The sequence below is a fragment of the Sphaeramia orbicularis genome, chromosome 22, assembly GCF_902148855.1.
Source record: "Sphaeramia orbicularis chromosome 22, fSphaOr1.1, whole genome shotgun sequence".
Taxonomy (NCBI): domain Eukaryota; kingdom Metazoa; phylum Chordata; class Actinopteri; order Kurtiformes; family Apogonidae; genus Sphaeramia; species Sphaeramia orbicularis.
Genome location: NC_043978.1, coordinates 41,187,743 through 41,204,665, shown reverse-complemented (window position 1 = coordinate 41,204,665; position 16,923 = coordinate 41,187,743). Strand labels below are relative to the sequence as shown.

Below are 16,923 nucleotides of genomic sequence, written 5' to 3'. Positions count from 1 at the left end.
ACTGTCTGCACCCAGTCTTAACTATTAATCAGGCCTATCTGCACTGTATCCACCATGTGGCTGTTATCTGGATGCCTTTTCCTGAAAAATTAGGTGTTCAGGCAAATGATCTGATCCAGGCACAGAATGGAAAATGTGCAGATTCATAAGTGATGAGGATGAGAGGAAAAATAAGAGTATTAGTTTTATGTGTTACCACAGTCTTTGCAATGTAAAAACAATGCTAACAGTTGGCAAAGCAGGTTACATTTCGGGTAATGATAAGAGGAAAAAAGGGCCACAAATACCAGCAGTGTTACCTAAGTGTGTTGTGCATACGTGTCTAGCGTTTCAGCGAATAGACAACATGGCTTCATTAATAATCGATGAGGGGATCCCACTTGACTTACCAGCAAACTTTCCAGGTTTATGGCAGATCTGGGGTCTCGGATCATGTCCTCCAGCTTCTTCAGCCGGGTCTCCATCCTCCTCTCGGCGCCCAGAGACATGTCTGCAGCGTCGGTCGTTAAAAGTTGAGTAAAAAAATATATATGTGGAGGGTTTTTTTCCCCTAAAAGTGTGTGAGTTTACATGTGACACCTCTTTGTTCCTGGCTAATGGCTGTGGGCCTAGCGGAGCAGCCGTGGGCTCTCAGCCCACCCAAATCGTTTCCAACAGGAATAGCTAGTGTGCACAATGAGGAGAAAATATTCCCAAAGCAGACACAGACTCCCCGCTTTCCAAAAGTTACCAAGTGAGCAGGCCCCAGGTGGCTAGCACTTTGACTTTAGGCTAATAAAGACAGGCTTACACATGAATTATCACCTCCCGTTGAGCCATAGATGCATTTTTCCAACTCGGCGATAAAGTTTGGATTTGGAGATACCAGCAACAGGCAGCAGGGCGTTTTCTTTGCCCCCCTCTCCTCCCCTTCCCCTTGGTTTTTGGCCGCTTGAAAATACTCTGGACTCGGTTTTAACCCAGGTATCCGCTTCGTGTCACCCCATTCACCGCTGTTTGGAGCCCGTTACTGTTGTGTTTATCCTCGGTGCTGCCACAACTCATCCGAAAGGGCGATATTGTCTGTTCTCGCGCGCTGAATTTTTAATAAGCACACACTCTCTTCCTGGATTTCTTCTCGCATTTTCGCATTTGTCTTCCTCGTCGTGTCCTCGCCGCAGGCTCTATTTACAAAAAAAGTTGTTTCATTCGAGCAGGGGAAAAAAAGTCCTCTGGCGACAGCGGCTGATTTCTTGACAATACACTCACATCTACACACCGACACTCAGAGTCGGAGTCCCTCCTCCCCCCTGACATCAACACAGACAGGACTCAGTTACCCATAAACCACCTGTCCTGCGCTCTGTCCGCACGCTCTATCACCTGTCCACACCTTCCGAAGCCAACAAAACACCTTTATAAAGTGTAAACATTCTCGTTTCTGCTGGTTAATCTTAGGGGTGCCCCCCAGGGATTGAAAAATATCACTTTAGGTCCCAACACTTCAATAAAAACATAACAAAATACAAATATAAATATTACAAAACATTTTACGATTTCATGTATTTCATTCTTTCATGTATTTCTATGTTTGTGTTTATGCATTTGGCAGACGCTTTTTTCCAAAGCGACTTACAGGGGGAAAATAATCAAATCACTCAATCAATCAGATTTTATTTATATAGCGCCAGATCACAACAAAAAAAGTTATCTCATGACACTTTATATATAGAGTTGGTCAAAACCAAACTCGAAGCCAGTTTACAGAAACCCAACAGAATCATTCAATACACTTCATAATATATCCCTAATAGTGCTAAAATTACATCAGTGGGGGCTGACTTGATTTTATTCTTTTTTTGCCATAAACAAAACAGAATTAATACAAAGAAACAAACATTTTTATTTGTACTCAGTGAGGCAAACATTCTTTCAAGTTAATAGGTTAATAATTTTCGGATTAATAATCTATTATTTTCTAGGGGCCCTGTCAGTCATGGACCCTTAGAATCATCATCATGAAGCGATTACCCATCATACCAAGTGCCAACAGCACAAGCCTGTGGGGTCAGTGTTATGACCTGGGGCTTGTTCATTTGGTCAGGTCTAGGTTTAGTAACGCTATGTGTCCTTAAAAGAATAGTGATAAATGTTGTGACATTGCATAAGCTTATTGAAATTATGCCATGGTAAAAGACTACCATAAGCAAAGCTACAGGTGGTCCAATAAAATATAAGGATATGTTTTTGTTTTTTTGACCAGGCTGAGTATACTGTAATCATAATCAATCCTAAAAATATACTACAACAAAAAAGAGAATGGGACAGCTCTGCAAAGTTTCTAAAGGGCTTTAATCACCATATGTTAACTGCCTTGTAATACCACTATTAAATGCCTTTTAATACATCTATTAAAAAGCACTAATTGGGGAAGGGGCTCCTGAGGCCCCAATCAAATGCATCCACCACATGTGCAGTTTTGACGAATATATAGATGATATAGACCGAGCTCATATTTGCCATTGTGGGTTCTTGTTTCAAGTATTACACTCTATCAGGAGTGAGTGACCACACTGTGTGTCATTTTAAAGAATCCAGATGCATGAGACACCATCATCATGTGCTGCATATTCTCTTTTTTCACAATGGTCCCAAAATGATAATATCATTTTTAGGTGGCATTACATAACCAATAATGTTTAGAAAAAACAAATGTTCCTGCTATGATGCTTGTATCTTACAGTAGCTTGTATTCATTAACTGTATTATTAGTGGTACTTACATGTTAAATATGTTGACAGAATGAAGACAGAACAGATGATCAGGTCATTACTCTGGACTTTTAGAAACATAACTTCATATTAGTGGGGTGTGTTCCATTTAGAACAGCGAGGGGGAGCAGTTTGACCAGGAAGCCTGTGTAGAGAAAATACTCTTGAAATCTCTCATACAGTGCAAAGATGTGGTTTTGTGCTAGAGCTAGTGAATGAAAAATGTAGAGTGAAGATATTTTTCATTATATTGAAAGATAACATCTACCTAAATACCATAACATTTGTTCATTTGCATGTGATGAAATACCTGACAGTGTCTGATTCAGTAGATTTTCATTTCAAGTTCCTTGTTTATTTCTCACTTAATTGAAATATATACACATGGAATACAAGCAGCACATTTATATAAATATAAATATAAATATATATAAATATATAAATATATAAATAAATAAATAAATAAATATATATATATATATATATATATATATATATATATATATATATATATATATATATATATACATACTGTATATTTACTGTATATATAGTATTAAATGTATTTTACACATTGTGTTTTCACATCCTGCCTATGGGCAAACATTGCCTTTTCCATCACCTTCCTACTGTGCTGTTTGTAAGTACTTCTAAAAGTCACTAGATGGTGCAAGAGACCATTGCATTTCACATTTGACTTTTCCCATGGGCAGAGTATTTACTCTGAACGTCAGAGATTCCTCCATATGAACATATTAAGACATGGATTTCTCCTTAAATTATTTTGTTGCTTCACTGAATTTGAGATATTCCTTTTATAATATGAGTTTATAATGTCCCCCGCGATAAAGATTTTATGATATATTACTAGTTCATATTAATAAATGAATAAATCATGACACATCACTGGTCATGTAATTGTCAGTTACAATACCTAATGATTTTTGAGCAAATTATTATTGATTTTTTTTTTTTTTTTTTTTTTATCAAGCTCCTCCATCTTAATCACCAGTTTTAATACAGTATCACAAAGGCCAAACTGGTAATGAAGGACATGGTATAAATGTGACGCTCAATCTTTTGTGCTTCAATTATTAATAACATTTTAAGAGCTGTTAGACTGACTTTATTTCATGGAGGATTCTACCATCATTCTAACTTTATAAAGAGTTTGTCTTTGTTTGTATATTTAGCTTCATTTAAATATTTCTTTGCTAATTTGACACTAATTAGGTGCCAAACAGTGAAGCTGCGTAGGCACAGATTTTTTTCATAATTTATTATTTCACTACTAAAATCTATGGCAGTACCCAGAACCATGTTGTAAAAAAGGTTCTCATTCTTCAGATTCTTTTCCCAAAGTTTTACATCTGAAGTAAGACAAGGAGATAAAAATCAGAGGTGTGTGTAGGATTGTAGGTTTTGAACTGTTCGCTCAGTTTTGGGGAAATTATGTACTGTTGGATTATATGGATCAAGCCAAGGGTAAAGTATCTTGCATCTCTCACCTGTAATGTCAGTTTCTGCTATATTATTAAGATAGAAAAAGCCACAATTAAAAAAAGAAAACAAAACTGATATTGATGTCAAACTTGGTGCATGGGCTTCTTTACGTACAAATAAAGTGTATCATGTAAAGACTGGTAGAGAGCTGCAATAAAAAAAAAACTATCCAAATACTGGCCTTTTAACAGTGGTTGTTATGTAGGAAGTAGGATGGAACTTCTAAACCTACTGAGTCTTGACTACATTTGGCAAAAATCCTCAGATCGACTCCCAAGAAAGTTATGAAATGGATTTTCAGTTATTAAAAATGTCATCTATTACAACCAAAAGAAACAGGACATGAGCTCATCTGTCAGTTATACCCAGTCTTTGGTCAGTCGACATAAAACTTCATCTTTCTTTCGGTGCTTATGCCACGCTTAACATCATCTGTTGCCACGGAGACTGAACATCTTGCTGCTTGCAATCATATGTTTGGTCTCTAAAATAAAATACTCTAATACCATCTTTACAGAACAATCTGGTCTGGGGAGGAGTCTTTGTCATTTTAGTTCACACCTTGATTTTTTTATGTTTTCTCTTTTCTATTTTGCTCTGTATTTATATGTTTTATTTTCTAAAAGCTGAACAATAAGACACCTCTGAAAGTCAGTAATTATTTCACAGGTTTCTACCAAGAGGTGGATCACTGAAATCCTGTAAATAATGTAGGAAAGTGAAGAATCAAGTCAATATCTACTGATAAATAATGCTGAAAGATACATTTCTGTATTTTCAGGAACTGTACAACAATGCCCACTCAGTTGTTTTTATGTAAGCTGCTTGGACAGACAGATATAGATATAGACAGAGATGCATTTGAACAGATATGACCCATATGAAACACAATTGTGTGTGCCTCTTATTTATTTGTCTTCATGAGCAATTCACTGGATAAAACAAATACTGTTACAACACAAAAAAAAGATTATTTTCCAAAGCAATTTTGGCCACATGTTATGTACATGTTACAACGTCATAAGAAAAAGACAGAAGATCATCTCCTCATATTACTGTTTTCTCCAGTTTAATAATTAAAAAAGCATTTCACTGTTCACCAGGCATTTACATTGGAATAGAATGCTCAGGTCAAACCACCTTCACTTTTTTATTATCTGCAAATGCAAAACTTGTCAACAATAAATAATACTATAAAATGTACACAAAAAGATTGACAGTCCACCACGAGTTAAAACGTTGAACAGATCGGATGTTTAGGAACAAGGAAGTTGGGAGGAGGGTTTCTTCTTAGCAAAAATGTGACGGTCCATACAAGTTACAGAAAAAGCTGATCATCTATACATTGACACTAGCAAGATAACAAAGTTGTTGTTTCTGGTATATTTCATTTTGTACAAAGAAGGGAGAGTCTTCTTTACAAGCGGGCATCATTGTCTTAACTGTAGAGATTATACAAGCAAGAGTTAAGGCAACTTCTCTGTTGTTTTTGAAAAGTAACATGAAGTCATGTCGTGTTTTAATTTGTCTGTGGACCACGTGTCTCTATCAGGGTTGGAGATAGTTGTCATTGCATAATTCAGGCTGTTGACCAGGCCTGTAGTCCATCATCAAAAAGGAATGCTGGAGATTTGTCACAAGTCTGTTTGCCATCACAGGGACTGATTCAATAGTCCAGGACTGCCACATCTTCAACATCGGTCTCAGACATGGACAGTATACCGTTTGCAACGCTATAACACAAAATGGTGCGGAATAGGATCAGACACAATTAGGCGTGATGTTTTGTCTATCTGTATGTGTGACTTTGTGATGAGTCTGTGTGTGGGAGTGTCAAGCATGGAGAAACAACAGACAAAACAATGGACTGCAGTTGGCATCTCATTAAAAGTGGAGCCGCCTCCACCTTTTCATATTCAGGTAAAGATAATGCTAGTCTACTGCAATTCTCTTTAAGATCAGTAGTCAAAAATGTACTGTTTGGCCTCCTAGTTGGAGACAAAGGGTCAAGAGATCAAAATAAGAATTTGTCCTTTAGGAAGGGCATTTGGTAACATGTTATATTAAAAATGTACAGCATGTACAAAAGAAACTTTATCTTCCAGGGGAAGATAATGCTCTTGTACTGAAACTCTTTTTAAGAGCAGTAGTCAGAAATGTACTGTTTGGCCTCATAGTCGGAGACAAAAGGTTAAGAGGTTAACTCAGAATATGTCCTCGGGGAAGGGAGTTTGGTAACACATCATATTAATGTACATGTATTCAGTATGTACCAAAACTGACTTACTTCCTATTAATATGCAATACTCAGAGGTTACAGAGAAAAACTATTAATGATTTGCACAATGAGTTAATAATAAGTGCTTTATAAGGATTAAGTCAGTGTGCCACTTATAAATTTGCTAGTAATCAACTAGTTCATGATGAATATGCATACCTTAATATAAAATGTTACCAGGAGTTGCCCAACAGTTAATCTGAAATATGACTGTTAGCATTTCTTCAAAGGGTGATGCATGAGGAAACAGAGAGGAGCATCTACATTCCTCTGATTCCCATGAATGTGCTCAGTTCATTTTATGGCAAAGTGCCAACATAGACTTCATAAGTCTGCACTGCTAGTAGGATAAACATGTTTCATTCTGCCGTACATGTCATGTAGAACAATACAACCTCTAACAACCTTTTTTAAAGGGTTGATCCTCTTCTTTCTGAGTTAGGGTTACAAATTTGGAGAAAAGCTCTCCCCTACTAACACCAAGCAGATGAATCATCAGCCCTCGCATCATTGCTCTCACTAAAAGATTCACGATTATTCAACTCATGGCCGGACAGAAAAATATCAGCCTCCTCTCTTTTTAAGAATGGCCTGTGTGTGGAAACCTCACGATACTTAGAGAAACTGTAATCAAAGGGAAAACTGATTCATATGGATTAATTAAAAACAGAGAAAAAAAGGCTGCTTAGAAAGACCGTTTTTTTTCCACTGCCTCGGTTTTGAGAGAAATGAAGCTGGGGCAAGGAAATGCTTAAAGTGACACCAAAGCAGGGCCTTGGCAAGCAGCAAGCTAAGCCTAAATGCCTGACTAACAGGCGCAGATAGAGTTGCACACTGCTTACTCTGAGTCAACACTCTGTAATCTCAACTGGGCTCTCTGCTTGCACCTGCCTCACACACACACACACACACACACACACACACACACACACCAAGTTAAAATTACTATGTGCATTGTCTGTGAACCTGTGTCATGAGTATACAGATCTGTGATGTGTGCATCTGTGGATGTATGTATGTATAAATAATATGTTGGGCCTTATTTGACCACACTACACATTGTTGAACCATGACAGAATGGAATAAAACAAAGGTAAACTGTGAAATAGAAAGGGGCTACATATCAATGTAATGCAGGATCAAGGATCCTAAAGTCATGTTACATCTTTTTAATCTAGAACTGCATTTCACCTTCACATCTCACCACGAGCGGTAATACTGTTTCTCATGTACTACTGTATCTTTCTTTCTTCCTCAAATCAAGTGCTTCTTATTTTGGCAACTAGAAATTATCTATCAAATCAAATCTTCAGTTCTTGACTGAAACACAGGTGACATGTTTTGTTTCAACACACCTGCAGCCTTTGGCATATGATAGTCACTTATCTCAAACTGGTACAATGTACCTCCTGCATAAGAGTGTAAACTCAACACTGGCTCTGTTTTTCATAGCTTAAGCTGCATTGTAACTGATAGGTGACAGTAGGGTTGCCTTTAGTAAAAGCTGTGCCGTGAGCATGACTATGAAAACAGAACAACACTGGCTTTAGATTTGGCTTAAGACAAATAATCATTGGCAAAAAAAAAGAGGTAATGTAAAGGCAGATTCTGCAGAGAAGCAAAAGAAGATTTCGAAATGAATTTGTTTTCACTTTACTTATTGTTTAAATATTTCTGTCGTGTTACTTCAGCACTTTTCCTCCAGGTCCCTAGAGAATTATTTATGAAAGACCAAGCTTCCTTCTGCCCTCTCTAAATTCAGTGCAGTCAGTCTCAAACTAACCCATGACAGGAACATCACTGCAAATGTATTATAGAAAAGATTAAGTACTAGCCTGCGGTAGTGAGTACCCATTGCAGGTTGGCAGAGTTCCTACATTGCCATGCCATTTCGGTTCTTTTGGAAGTGCAGTAAGCCTTGAATTGCTCTCAAACAGCAGGAGCCTTTTATTACTGATTCTTGCGTGGCTTATTGTTGAAGCACATAGAAAGCATTCCGATGGTATGTGATAGCGGGAATGATTATCATGGCAACTCTATTTGAATCTGGCGTGATAATATGTGACTAAACTCCATGAGGTTCAAGAACAAACTGATAGATGCAACAGAAAAATGGCAGACAGTGTGATTCCACCCACATGCCATTATTTGCTGGTGAAACTTAATATTTTATCCTTCAGTTTGCTGATTCAGTGGGGATTTTTTTTCAACATAGCTGAAGGTATTTTCATGTCCAAGAGCTGTTATCCAGCCTTTGACTGATAAGTCTTATTAAATCATCCTTCATTTTCATGCACCTTAAACTTAATGAAATGTATTGCACTGACTGTATGCATTTGTTTTATGCTCATTTGTAGCTACCATCTGTTAAAATCAAAACTCTTGATGTCAGGTTGGCAAGTATATACAGTATATGCTGGTTGTGGACAAGCAAAGGTCCTTTTTTGTCAGCTGTGTGGCTCTATAGTGAAAATTCTGGAGATCTTGAGAATAAAAACTTCAGGGATTAGGATCAAGTTGGACCAGAGTGTTTAAGAAAGGGATGAAGATTTCCTTTGGGGGCTCCTTTGTCAATTTCCCAGGAGCAGCTTTAAGTACTGGACACTATGGTTTATTGTACCAAACATTATAGAGATCACTTTGAATGAAGAGATGGGGGCAGTTAAAGGGGCAGTGTGGGCTGGGAGTCTCTAAACGTAGAGAGAAGCAGTGGGGTAAAGTCCTCCTGTTGCAGGGATATACTGTCCATAATTCAAAGGTCAAAGCAGTCTTGCTGGCCATGACATCATGTCTGTAGAAGTTCAGTTAGAGCATCCGTCACACAGACAAAAGGAGTCCTGTTCGCTCTGCTATGATACACATCAACATGTTTGGTTGGACTCTAATCAGTCATTGAAGGCGATTTGTGGTGCTGGTAGAACGGACGATGAGGGAGGACGGGGACAATGTATTTGTGTGCGGACGTGGAGTGGTAAAGGGTGAGAGTTGGAGGGTAGGGGGACGGACAAGTGAGTGTCACTGATGGCACTGCGGTCCTCAGAGCAACCATCTGTGAAACAGAGTGGGAGGAGAATTAGAGGGTAAGGAACAACCCTTGGCACCCCCATCCCTCCACCTACCCCCACCACTAAGCCTTTTTTGGGTGAAATAGGCAATCCCATCAGTACAGTTAGACTGAACTTGTACAAGATCTGCACACAAACAACTGAGAAGCCACTGCAGATGAAACAGAAGAAAAAGCCCATTTTCAGCAGAGCTTCCAAAATATGGTTTATTCACTTGAATACATGCAATCAGTATCAGCTTCAGGACACTTTGGGGCAAATAAAGAATGAAATATTCAATATCTGCTACTCTGGTGGCATAAATTTTACATAATGTTTTAGATATTTCATAATGGATGTCGTCTGATATTACTCACCAATGGAAAATATGAGATACAGCAAACTGATTTAGTATTCTTCTATATTAATGATCAAAAAGACCATATATTTAAAAATCTGTCACATTACATTTTTCTATTACGTTTAGGATTTGTTTTAGCTGCCTAGCTTTGCTTTTAGCAGAATGAACAGTGCATGGGGCTTCATTTCCATCTTTTGTCATTATTAATTACTCTAATTCACAGCACTCGCCTCATGTTACCACAACTTGAATTGGTCTTCAGTTGCTCTTGAATATAATTTCATTTAATTAACAACCCGAGGAGTGCATCATTAAATTTGATATTAACATTTTGAATGAATGCTTTGGAATGAAAGACTTCCCGTTACCATTCTGCATCTTATAGAGCTAGTCTGCCAGTCAAAGGAGAGCAACAAGTATTCTGTCTTATAATGGGAACTGTGCCAGGTTGTAGAAATAAATATATACAGTCAAATAAGTTCTATTACCTAGCTGCTTTATTTAACTAATAATACTGGTAATGACATGTGAAACATGCGTCTATGCTGTAAACACGTTTGTATTTGCTCTAATATTAGTTCATTCATGTCTGACAGGCCAATTGACATAAGATACATTGGGAAATCAAAGCAAGTTCAGCATGCATGTTAGCTATGATGTTGCCATTTATACTCTAACCCATGACTGAGTGTTGAAATTATATTTAAATTAGTTAGTAAGTGCATTTGTGCTCTATAAATGCCCCTGGTAAGACAGCTGGGGAAGTCCTGGCATATTCCCCTGCTCCTGCCAAGATGCATTACCATCATATTATGTTGCTCCTACTTCACTAACCCTTTATAATAAAGTCATTTTGGCATTAGCGTTGGATAATAATTCAGCTGATGGTTGTTTCACCTCTGTGTGTGAGCCTGAACTGTTCTCTGCACATCCGTGAATTGGGCATCACATTCTGTATTTCTGAAGTGATTGCATCATTTTAAAGCGATAATAAAGCCAATCAAAACAGAAAATAACCCTGTGGCTGAATCTCACATGCTTGGAAATGAAATATGCACAGAAAACATCTCATTAGTGATGTTGAAAGGCTTTAAGTGAAATTGGTGACTTTTTTGTGGGATTTGTGCGCCTTTTTACATAGTAAAAGGGGAGAGAGACTGGAAATATTAGGGGAAAAAATGGCTTCAGGTCAGAGTCAAACCCATGCTGCTGCAGTAATGTCTCAGCCTACACAGTACACAATCTACCAGGTGACAAACAGGATACCCAGCATGCACTTTTCTGTGGAATTATTTTTATAAAGTCATAAACATACTTTTAAAAATTAACCTTCCCTGACTTTTTCAGCCACCTACAAACATGATAACAGCATGTAGAGTCATTCTAATGTATTACAATCAGATATTTTTGTGAAAATCCTGCTGGTTCCAAAGTGTCTCAGTGCTTCTCATCTGTTCCTCTGCAGTGGTAACAGTGTGTATCACTCGTTACCTTTATCTTAAAAATGGAGATAGCTAATGTTATTGAAGTATCATGCAAGTACACAGTAAGTAAAGTACAGTAAATAGTTACCAAGGCACACTGGACACATAAAATGAATAATTATTTCAATTGACATGAATTGCAGAAGCTTGCTGTAAATGTTTTAGGGTGGACGTTTGGAGGAGCTCACCTCATTTGTTTTGATTGCGGATTCGCAGACACCTCCTCTTCAGCGGCGGCTCCAGCTCTGGGCTCCCTCCAGCTGAAAGCGGTGCACTGATGGAGCAGGACAGGTAGGCCGTCTTGTCAGCACCGGGCTTTGGCACAGGCTGGATGACCACACAGCCTCCGGTGGAGAGCAGCGGCAGGGCATAGGCATGCTCACCCTCCTCCAAGTTGGAGTCAGGATCTGGCTTACCCTCCCCTATTTCTGCCATCTCGTCTTGTACTGAGCCCCTCTTCCCTGGCTCCCATTCTCCCACTGAGCAATTGTTCTCTTTCAGTGCCTCCCGTTCCAGCTCACCGTTGGCTGGCTGCTCCTGTCCTTCTCCTGTAACCCCCTCTCCTTTACGGTCAGATTCAAAGGCAGGAGTGAGAAGGGAATGCCATCCTGTACCGTTGACTATGACATTACACAGAGCAGCTGGGCTATTTTGATCCTGGGTTGGAGGTTGGGGCTGATTCCGTGCTGTGGTAGATAAGGGTTGTGGGTTAGAAATACAAGAATTAAGTTGGCTTGTGGCTGGATTAGCATTGCAAGAAGGGCTGTTGTTGCTGGATGGTGAGCCAGATGATTCCAGTGTGTATGAATGTGCCTCAGCCTCTATAGCGTTGGGAAGACCCTGTGAGAAGGTCCCTTCTGTCCCATCCTGGCCTCCTTTTTCTTCTCTCCCTAGCCCTGCAGCTGGTGGAGATCTTGACTCAACCTCTGCTTCTACTTTGACCTGCACTCCAGGGAGCACCCTCTGAATGACCTGCTGTTGGCATGACCTCTGACCCACAGTTAAATCAATAACCCCATCAATTCCTCTTGAGCCACTGGTTATACAAAGGTTTCCCGAATTGTCCTCTGCCTTCACAGTCAAGTCCACCACTGCCCTGCTTCTCTCTGAGCCAGAGCGTCCAGGAGACAGGTGCTCAGCACCAGCTGGCTCTACTTTATGTTCCCCTCTGTCTCCTCCAGACATACCTGGAGAATGGCCCCGCGAAGATGAAGCTTCTGAGGACTCTGGAGCACTACGAACAGGACCACTGTTTTCCTGCTGGTCCCTGGATGTTTTAGGGCTGATTGGGATGGGTATTGGAATGGGTATTGGGACTGGGAGAGGTACTATAACAGGATAAGGAACTAAGAGAGTAGGTGGGGGTACCAGTGGGGCCAAGGATGGCATGCCAAAGTTCATCATTGGAGGCAGGGGGATCGGTCCATTGGGCATCATGTTGACTGGAGGAAAGGGGGGAAGGCCCGGCATTGGGATACCAGGGTGGGGAGGCATCATGCCGGGGTTGGGATTAGAAGAGGGATGGACATGTGGCGAAAGCAGGGGCCTGTGCATGGGGCTGGATGCTGGACCAAGGGGCCTAGGGGGAGGTGGTGGACCAATACCAGGGATCATAGGATTTGAAAGGGGACTGTTGGGCCCTGCTGGGTGGGCAGAGGGGCGAAGAAAGGGTGGACGGATTTGCTGCATCATCTGATGCTCCATGAACAGAGGCAGAGGCATGGGCCCCCGAGGTGTCATTACCATGGGAGGGCTCCCAGAGGGAACCCCAACAGGTGGGTGCAAAGTAGGAACAGGTGGAGGAGGGAGTGTGGGGCTCTCATGTGGTCTGGGTGTGGGGATCTTAGCTGAGGAAGATGAGGATGGGGAGCAGACAGCAGCATTGTCTGAGGGTGAGGTGACAGAGGAAGTAGAAGAGGCCAATGCAGAGGTGGTGGAAGGTCCCCCTGGTGATGGAGCCTTACGTCGAAGATCTGTTAATGGCGTTCCCCAGGATTCAGGAGTGAGCAGCTGAACGCCTCCACTGCACTCCACCTTACCATCGACAGGGGGTCCGTGTCCTGGGTTGCACAGTGCTCCAGGCAGTGCAGCTTGGGTCTCCTTGTAGAAAATATCCATCTTATATTGGTTCAGGCATTTGGCACTGCAGAACTGCAGCCTCCGCTCACCAGCACCAAAGTCCAGGTACTCCTTTGTGTGTCGAATGTGTTTGCACCAATCACACACCTGCAATAAAAAAACACACACACACAATACACACAATGTATCAGCACCTGTCACCCTGCATACAAAAGACTTGTAATTTGTTCTTGATGAAATACAACACAGTCTCCTTTGAAGTAGACTGGGAAGCAGAAGCTCAGCCTCCAAACCATCTGGAGATGAACACATTAAAAGACTATTTTTTTAAGGAAACACTTTCTAAATACTTTCACAGTTCTGTCAAGAACAAACACTTAACTTTGAAAATTGCAAATATATAAGTACACATGCGTGTATGAACTGAATTTATGTGTATCCGTGTCTCTCAGTTGATGTGTTATTCTACTGAGTGGCAAATGTGTAGTTGATGGCATTTTACTGCTGAGTGCTTTTGAAGTGACTTTGTCTATAACTTTCGGTCTAACAAGGAATGTCCATTTACACCTTCTGTTGGCAATAAAGACATTCATTTAACCACAGATCCCTATGAGACTATCATCTGTGGCAAAACAAGACGAAAAATGATTTTTCACAAACAGGCTTCCATAGCTAGTGTGGTACCAGAGTAGATAAACATAATAATTAGTTTAAGCACAACAAACATGAAGAATTATGTTTATTTTAAACTTATAGTCGGTACTCAGTCGCATCATTTTAGACTACACCCAAACTCTGTGGAATCTGTGCAAATATTTAATTTAAAAAATTGCTCAAAGAAATTAAGTGACTATTAATATTACTATCAAAATAATATATAATTAATAGACACTAAATCAATTATGGATGTTCTGGGATTAATTTGAAGTCAGGTAATGTATGATATTTGTCTGTAACAATCTATGAATGAACACAAATTCACTGTTCACTACTTTAATGTCCCCTGATATCAAATAATTTGGCTTAAAACAGCAATTTGTATTTCTGAAATTTTACTGTCAAACTGTGATGATGAATGAATTACATTTCATTTCATTTTCCATTAAATGTTTAACTTAAATCTGAGTCTCCTCTATATGCAAAAAAAAAAAAAAAAAAAAAAAAAAAAAAGCCAGAATCTAAATGTGATGCATGAAGTAGTAGTGAAGTAAAAAATTGCCTCTATTGAAAAGTTGTCTGACTGCAGTGGTAAAAATCCCCAACCACCCCCTGTAGCACTGTTTCATCAACGTTAAACACCTTTTCAGCACAAAAACTGCAAATTTTTCTTTGCGAAGAAAATGAATGTGACCCTGGTAGAGCAGATAGCAGTGGGCGAGCCCTGAACACGGCGTTACTCGTCAGGCCACACACAGCTCACTCTGTCAGCTCTGGGAGGAGTGGCAGGTCCTCGCTGGAGATAATTAAGGCATTAATCAGTTGTCAGACCCCTCAACGACATCCATCCATCACACAGACCCTTAAGCCCCCCTGCTGAATGTTAATAAGTTGAGGGATGCAACCGGAAGGAGGATACACTCGTTTTGCGCACTGCTTCTTATATTTGTCAGGGTCCTGTTTGGCAGCAGCTGAAAGACATTAGACTAGCATGGGCTCTGGGTACATACACTTTACCACTGGCCAGGACTAAAAAGAATATATATCCTGACATCCTGTGGCTGCTACATATATGAAACATCAGGTCCTTTAAATACTGTGAGTTTTTAACATCAGATCATTCAGTACTAAATGCAGCAGTTGTGCTAAAGCATCTTCCAAAGGGGTGGATATCTTAAAAATGTGTTCAGAGACATTTAGGAAGGAAAACTTTCACCGGTACAATTCAAAATTTATTTCTGAATTTTTTCAAGAGGAATTTCTGAAGCTAACTTCTGAAGTGATAAGTTGTCAGCAGGAAGAACAGAACAGATCTGTTTGCTCTGCGGTGGACTACAGAGCGGCTGCTCAGCTTAAACCCCACGCCGGTGGTGCTCAGATATCAGTCCCTTGAATTCTACACTTTTTAACTGCCCATTTAGTCCTGGCTAATTCAATGAGCCGTGACTGAGTAAAAGTCAAAAAGGTGCTCTTGCAAGTTGAGTTTGATAATGGTAGGCCCAGGATATTTTAAATAATAAATGTGCTGAATTTCCCTCATCTCAGAAAGACAGATGGAGAGCACTTAACGACTTTCTGCACTGTGAGTGAAATTTCACTGCGCATTACGCTAATGGAGTTGTGCTTTCTCCCTCTTGCTTTCTCCCCACTCCTGCACACAGATGTTTGCAGTTGAATGTAATTACGGTCATTTATTTCCATCGTGGCCAACGAACCAGCATTGGTGGTGTAGTATAACTGTTTGCATTACAACAATTATCGTGCTTCAAAACAAGTGCAGTCACCTCTGCAGTCATCGCTTTCTTGAACATCCCACCTTTTGACTCAGTGATGACGCTGGTGAAATTTAAGACTTCTGAGATCAGACAACAGCTAGTTAGAGTGTATAATTGTTTTAATCTAACAAGTTTGCTGGGCTGGCATGTAACATGATGGTTGTAAAGGTTAAGGAATGTGGATGAAGAGTATTTAATTGCAGCAGTCTCACAGAAGAAGAAAGGTTGTTGACCAACAGGTTGCTGCAGAAGAGGAGAAAGTTTCAGGCAGAGGCAAAGAGGTTGCAGATGTTGAAGAGATTGCAGAGGATGTCAAGGATTTAGATAATGAAGAGTAAGAAGAGGAGGAGGTTGCAGAGAGTTAAGAGGCTGGAGAGTTTGAGACGGCGCAAAGATTGTAAGGTTTCGTATGAAGCTGCAGTGCCTGGAGAGGTTTTATGTGTAGGATGAAGAGGTTTTTGAGAATGAAGAGGTTTAAGCAGGAAAAGTGCATAAAGGGACAGGCTTGTATATCCCCCTGTTAAGGTCGATATGTGATTCTTTTGACACTTCTCAAATTGCTGGCATAATCACAGAGTGCAAAACACAAGGATTAAACCCATGAAAATGAACCAGGTGCTTGAAGTGAGCACGTCGTTTGGTTTTTGGTTTAGTCGTCTCACACTCCAAACAATCTCCGGAAAGACATTCGCTCTTGACAATTCATCTTGATCGGTGTTGTGAAAAAGGCACACCTTGGATTCTGCTGTAAATCTAGATCATGTAGCAAGACACTGTCATCTTAAAGCACCTGGTCCATTGGAATAAGAAAACAGAATGAAACTTCCACTGCAGTTTACACAAGTAAATGAAACTTTGGCAGGGCTTAACAGACCATCTGCAACATGTGGACATATGATTAGCTAAACTATCAGTTTACAGTGGCCTCATTTATTGAAGAAGCTAACACTTATAATTACCTGGCTAGGTAAAGAGAAAACATATCTGGTTCA

General features: G+C 40.0%; 2 protein-coding genes across 9 annotated transcripts in view; both read right to left on the bottom strand.

Annotated features, from left to right (window-relative positions):
- Positions 1-1,237, bottom strand: part of rock2a (rho-associated, coiled-coil containing protein kinase 2a) — a 35,736-nt gene extending 34,499 nt beyond the window's left edge. For all 5 annotated transcript variants that reach the window (XM_030127411.1, XM_030127413.1, XM_030127412.1 and 2 more), the window contains exon 1: positions 390-1,237. In XM_030127411.1, the coding sequence (XP_029983271.1) occupies positions 390-488 (99 nt within the window). In that variant the 5' untranslated portion in view covers positions 489-1,237. The remainder of the gene's footprint in view (positions 1-389) is intronic.
- A 3,907-nt stretch (positions 1,238-5,144) lies between these two features.
- The window catches only part of sobpa (sine oculis binding protein homolog (Drosophila) a), a 38,350-nt gene continuing 26,571 nt past the window's right edge, over positions 5,145-16,923 (bottom strand). For all 4 annotated transcript variants that reach the window (XM_030127104.1, XM_030127106.1, XM_030127105.1 and 1 more), the window contains 2 exons: positions 11,609-13,646; positions 5,145-9,580 (listed from right to left, as the gene is read on the bottom strand). In XM_030127104.1, the coding sequence (XP_029982964.1) occupies positions 11,610-13,646 (2,037 nt within the window). In that variant the 3' untranslated portion in view covers positions 5,145-9,580; position 11,609. The remainder of the gene's footprint in view (positions 9,581-11,608; positions 13,647-16,923) is intronic.